At 45.2% G+C, this 6,263-nt stretch overlaps 1 protein-coding gene across 1 annotated transcript; it reads right to left on the bottom strand.

Moving 5' to 3' along the window:
* Positions 1 to 2,212: 2,212 nt before the first annotated feature.
* Positions 2,213 to 3,869, bottom strand: LOC125950547 (uncharacterized). The gene is made up of 3 exons (XM_049678640.1): positions 3,816 to 3,869; positions 2,880 to 3,041; positions 2,213 to 2,813 (listed from the first exon to the last, which is right to left on the bottom strand). The coding sequence occupies exons 2-3, from the start codon at positions 3,028 to 3,030 to the stop codon at positions 2,680 to 2,682; spliced, it is 285 nt and encodes a 94-aa protein (XP_049534597.1). The 5' UTR covers positions 3,031 to 3,041; positions 3,816 to 3,869; the 3' UTR covers positions 2,213 to 2,679.
* Between the last annotated feature and the right edge of the window lie 2,394 nt (positions 3,870 to 6,263).

The following is a 6,263-nucleotide window of genomic DNA, read 5'->3' as shown; positions in this document are numbered from 1 at the left end:
TGGCATGGAGTAAAAGTTTTCTAATCTCTGATTAAACTTGCCTTTTCAGAGGATACTACATCTACAACTTTGTTGTAGAAGTGTGGATGTCGAGAGCTGATGGGCTTTTAAAGATTCCTACTTTCACTCTCATTTGCGCTCCTTTTTTGGCTAAATGTGTATCCGCTTTTACATAAATCGCAACTCCGAGAAATCGCAACAACCTGAAATGTTCGAATCGATGCTAAAGACGGAATAAATGTCGTTTAAATCCCCAAGCAAATCTTCTGCAAAACTCGGTTTTTATGGCAGCTTAAATAACTTGGAGAGCCAGTTACAACAATTGGTTACATGCAAATGCATTAAAATGACATCAAATGTACACCTTTGTACTATTGTAGACCTAGATAAGGACGAAATATTTGTTCAATTGTTCCAAAGGCTGTTTTATTCATTAAAATTCTCAGAACTTATCAATCCTGTTCAGTGATGTGTGAGAAACAAAACTACAGTCGCGAGAAAAAAGGCCATTTTTGGGCGCTAGTCAAACCTTTCTCTCGCAAGAAAGTGCTGAAATCTGCATTATGATTTTTTTTTGGAACAAATGTGGCCTTCCAATGCTTCATTTCTGATGGTTTCAGATGCCTCCTTTCTTCCTCAAGCCAAGAACTGGACAGGAAAACGCAAACGCAAGTCAAGAGACGGTTCCACGTGGTTACTGAAAATGACCCTATCGTCCATAATCATTCTAAGGTGGATGTTCGTACACTCAGCAAGCGGTAACCTTTCGTAACGAGTCTCTGAAGTGATGTAAGGAGTGGCCGTTCAGAATATGCCATTATAACTTTTCATTTCATCGGCCTTTCCTTGCGATCAAGCACGCGAATCGCACTCGTAGACTGGGTGGTTGATGACGGGTTGCCCTTGGTTTGACCCGCCCGCAAGAGATTATGGTAATTTTCCCAAACCAATTTCCAACCGCCCGATGGCCGACGGCTACCAGGCTTTCGTTGCCTGCGATCACTGAAGTCTCCATATGGACAAGGCTGCCGGAAGGAAATCGATAGAAAGTGGCAATATCGATCGGTCGAAATGTTACAAAATTGTCCAAAGTATCCAGGTCGATGACAAAGGAAAACTGACGTGAACCAAATCCGGTCGCGCCTTTGAACATCGAAGCATCCAAACAGCGGCTCGATCGTATCATACGTTTCCGGATCATTCAATAGGATTTTGCGGGCGCCTCATATCTTTTCAGACTATGCAAATGAAACCTGAAGGTTTCCATTTTTTTTGTATTTAACCTTTCGATTGGTGGGAATGCTAATTGAATCTGCGAATTAGAAACGCTTCTTTATTTGATGGAAGACACTGCTGTTTGGATACTATATGGATCGATCTACCAGACTCCATTGCGAAACATTCAAACAACAAGAAAATAAGAATACAATTTAGTAAAAACTCTGTGAAATTAATCAGCCTTAGATGACAGTTCACTATTTATGGCCCGGTGGTGTTGAACAGTTTAACACCTTTCCAGATGATTTATTGTTGACCTGCTGACAACATAGGTTGGTCTTGTGGTAAGCGATTATAGCCCTGTACGCCGACCTGATCGTAAACTAAACAGCGAGCCAGTTGTTGCTCCGGTTCCATCATTAGGAGGTCTCCATGAGAGGTAATAGCGACAAGAGGTTTTTTGCAGATTGATGGACGAGTTGTGGCTTGTGGAATGGTTCGGTTGACGATATGGCCAACAAGATTAATGATTCCCTTTCACGTTGTAGGTGATTTCTTAAAACAATGCCTGACAATGTAGTGGGAGATACTGTGAGATACTGTGAGATTACTCTCTTTTTTGGACGGAGAATATATTTTTAGATCAGAGCAACTTCCAGCAGTATGGTCCTCTGCCATAGGACACATGACTCATGGTTTCCCCTCGGGGTGCCTATCGCCATCGCAATACTTACTTTGACTGTACTGTTGAGGCATAGACATGGGCATCAACTTTCGATCGAGCGTACAGCAAAGAGACGATAGGATAAGAGGAGACGTTTAATTTAATGTTCAAACACTAGCGCGTAATGTTTGTGGATTGTGGATTGTGGTTTGTGTGCTCCATCCAGTGGAGTGGTGGCTGTCATCAATCCTGGTGACCTTCGAGCCAGCCTCCTAGCAATAGGAGCATGAGGTGATGGAAGGGTAGACAATGAAAACACAAGTTTGGAGGTTTTGTTTGAACGGTGTTGTTTGTCGATGTTATTGTTTCATCTTAGCAGTTCTTGACGCAGATTTCTTCAGTGTTCTTTGCACATACATTCTCTCGCTAGCTCAATCTCCTGCTCTCTTGCTTGCTTCATATATCTACTCGCTCTTACTTTAAGTGTAATAAAAAGGTCAACATTTGCATTAAAAAACATATTTAAAAACACGCACACGCACATCTCTCCGTAACACAAACGTACGAAAATAGATTCCCTTCTGGTAGGGATGACATTCTTTACATCAAGTACTTGGTGGTTGGCACTTATCGTTGGAAGGGTGATGTTTTGAAGGAAAAGAAAATCCTTCGGATCGAATCGGATTCAGTAGGATAACGCCACTCTAGTGCACACATGAGTGACTATTAGAAAGAAGATAGAAAGACAGAGGGAAAGGAAGACTGCCACGCTTCACGCCCATCTTGAGAGCAACTCCTTAGTTGTGACCGACCTGGTCCACCTGGGATTGCAGGTTGGAGATGACCTCACGCGGCACCTGATCTCCGAGCAGCTGGAACAGATCGACGTGCTGTTGACCGGGAATGGACTCGAGGGCGGCCAGTTGGATACCTGTGGGAACCATTTTAGTATTATGCCGGTATGTGTAACAGACGTTTTTACGTTTCGGTTTTTTACCTTTCTCGACTCCCTGGATCTGTGCGTTGGAGGGAATAAGCTGCTGGCTTTGAGCTTGACGAATAGCCTCATCAGTCAGAGCACCACCGGCGTGCTGCGGAGCAGCCAGAGCCACGGCCATGACGGCAAACAGGCAGATGACGACCTTCATGATGCGTTTAGCTGGAAAAAAAATCAGGAAGAATAAATGTTAGACAACGTTTGTGGGACAATACAATCCAGTGTTAGGTTTCTGCAGAGAACCACCCCCAGGAGTGTGACCTACTGACATCCAAGTCAGCGATCGCTCTCGTGCTAGCAGCGCAAAGTTCCCCCATCGGACATAAGACAAACGGCACGTAACGGTAGGGACGGAAGGAGATTATGTTTCGTAATCAATCCCCACACACACTGAGACAGACCCGGTTGCTAGTGTTGCTTTTCCAAGCCTTTGCTTCTAGAAACCATCGTTCGAGACGACGAAACCTTTCCTTTCCATACCACATTGGCCACCCGCTTGGCTCGCTGCCTTGTTTTTCGGATTCTCTCTTCTTACTTCTCCAACAATTTCACTTTCGATGGAGCGAAGATCAATCGAAGGCCACACGGAGACTTTCGGACAACCTTTCGCGACGTCACGAATACTCCGGATTGGACCGTAATCGTGATGCGGCTTCGATGCGATTACGTATTACGTATTATTTCGCGTCGCTTCTCTTTGACCACCTCTTGTCCTCAGTACACGCCACAACCACGCGACCGCACGCGAATGCACGCGAATGCACGCTTACAAAACGTCAATTAATCATAGTTCACTTGCATGGAAAATCACTTGGCCTATCGGATTGGCCGTATGAGTCTGGTGGCTACTAGAAAGCTACTACACTTATCACTCCCACTCCCTTGCCGTTTATCGATCCTGCCGGTTCCTGACGAGACGAGAGTTGGTGAGCTTACCTGGTGTAGCGGTGACGACTAGCGACGAGCAAACGAAGATTAAAGTGTTGGCGCCCACGGTGCTATTGGTTTTATATATCCCCGATCCCCACCAACACGCCGGATCGGTGCCATCGTGGAAGCTTCCTCCTCGATGGAAGCGTGATCTCACAGACACAATCCCATCTCTCTCTCTTTCTCTCTTTCGTTGGCGCCAGTTCACTCGAAAGGGGTACCCCTCTCCGCTCGGCTTGGTTGCTTTCTTTCGTCTTGCGCCTCAAAAAGCGACTTCGGATCTATTTTTTATGTTCAACCGCTTTATGTTGCCTTCAGTTCTCTCCTGCACCGCACCGAAGTGCGCTCTCACTCTTTCCTTTAGGTCCTCGCGTATGCTAATCTTCGTGCCTTCGTTTCCTGTTTGCGATGGGGTTGTGGGGAGGTAATGATGCGCTTTCTGGGATGCTGAGGACACGATGTCTCTAGCTTGACGCGATCGATAGCTCGTGAGGAAGTCGAATGTCACCGGTACGCAGAAGGAAAACATCATTTTCCCAACAATTTCCATTTATTAGATGACTCGGTTGATAGTATGTACTGTAGCGTATAGCTCCAGAATATCCCCTGGTTTTGTCTAAAGAACTTCGCGATTAGAATCGCTAACAGCTTACTCATCTCTACTTCTTCCATCACAATGAAGATGTCCACGGAATCAATAGTGTGCGAGTCTCGAAACTACGGATCAAACTGTGAATTAATGCGGAAACAGGTTTGATGTGATGGTTACTCATCATCTGAGATGGATTGATGCGAGCATCGTCTAACATGAAAACTAAACAAATGGCTGCGCGATGTTAGCTGCACACTACGAAGTCGTGTCAATCTATCAGAGTCAATCTATCTATCTAACAGAAGCTTAATGTGTCGATAATATGCATAATATGTTATAAGTCTTACCGTTTTTTTCAAATTTAAGCACAGTAAGGCTTCGGCGGCTTCCATTGCCGAGGAACCGGCGGAATTTTAAAATGGAAACGTGTTCGATTCGTGATCGTGAATCGGTTTTAATGCGGTTTCTGTGAGTTAGAACATTTGTTCTAACATGCAGAATATTTTTTTGGCCTTTATTACAAGCGAACTAGATGATTTCGGGAATTATGACTAATTTTGAGAATTATGACCCTTTGAAAAGCTTGCCATATCTCCGGTGCACGAGGAAGAATGTATTTCCGGTGCACGAGGCTATGTTTTGAACAGAACAAAGCACACTTTCTTCATTTTGGCAACCCTCTTCCAAAACATTTTCTTACGACGCTCTTTCTTGCCATTGACACGCAGCTCCTTATCGTAATCTTAAGGATATCCCACGCATGTATCAATCCGCTTTATAAATCTGCGTTAGCAGTTGACTTTCTGCTCGAATGGTTTAAAACTTCGAGCAAAAAGGGAGCCGGTATGGGTATAATTTCAGGCGCACGGAAGAACGAGGGTTCATCGCTTGTCATCAAGTCTTTCGTTTTCTGCTCAGCTCGCGGTGGTTGAACTCGTGATTCGCTCGATGCTGCACTATTTCCAACGCGCTTAGTCGAAACTGTTCACATGTTTTATGACCTTTATGTCAACATACATCCAATACTCCGTATATTTCAGTCTTAAATTAATTACTAAAATGATTTAATTCCTTTCAAACGTACATTTGAAGGCATATGCTAAGCTAGATGTTCAGTGGCTTGTACACTGCCATTCAACCATTTACCATGGTTCAGGTTATTCCTCTTCTTTTCCTTCCTAGGTGCACCTAGTCATGAATCGATCGAAATCGGCAAAGCGATTGCGATCGCGATGCCCGCCAGTGCACGGGCCAGGAAACGAAACCCCGCAGCATCACCTTCCCCTTTCCGAGGGGAAAACGTGACCTCTTGGGCATGGGCCAACCCGGGACTCCGACCGACCGCCCCCCCCCCCCTCATTCCCGCACAACACAGCGGCAACAAACGAGAGTGAAAGTTGACACTTTATCACTTTTTGGATCGTGAGCGTCGTACGCGATCGATCGTGCTCGTGCGTATGTATGTGTGCGTGTTTTTTAAGGTGCATGCTGTGGCGCACCGAGCGGAAAGTGGACCCAGAGGTGCGTGTGACTACCGTGCAGCACGCGTCGTCAAAGCCGGGCGAACGCGTGCCTTCCATGTCGGTGCGTCTCTCGTTGTACCCATTGACAGTCGATTATGTTTTGTTTGTTTCCTGCCGTAGGTTGCGCATTGTTTTATTGCTCGCTCGCCTATTAGGCACACTTTAGGCGACACTTGAAAGAAGGTTATGTAAGCGATTGCACTATTTTACGACTCCCATACTTTCCGATAAGGTAACGATGCGCTCTCCTTCTACCGAACAAAACTCGCTGCTCATCGCTAATGTGATGCTAATTTTGAAGGTCATACGAAGATTTAGATCAAATAAGCCTATGCCTTG

Source organism: Anopheles darlingi, chromosome 2, assembly GCF_943734745.1.
Source record: "Anopheles darlingi chromosome 2, idAnoDarlMG_H_01, whole genome shotgun sequence".
Classification (NCBI taxonomy): Eukaryota; Metazoa; Arthropoda; class Insecta; order Diptera; family Culicidae; genus Anopheles; species Anopheles darlingi.
This window is presented reverse-complemented; position numbering and strand designations above follow the sequence as displayed.

Coding starts and splice junctions, on each gene's coding strand:
- LOC125950547 (XM_049678640.1), bottom strand. CDS start 3,030: ATGAAGGTCGTCATCTGCCTGTTTGCCGTCATGGCCGTGGCTCTGGCT. Junction 2,814..2,879: donor GATCCAGGGAGTCGAGAAAG/GTAAAAAACCGA, acceptor TGGTTCCCACAG/GTATCCAACTGGCCGCCCTC.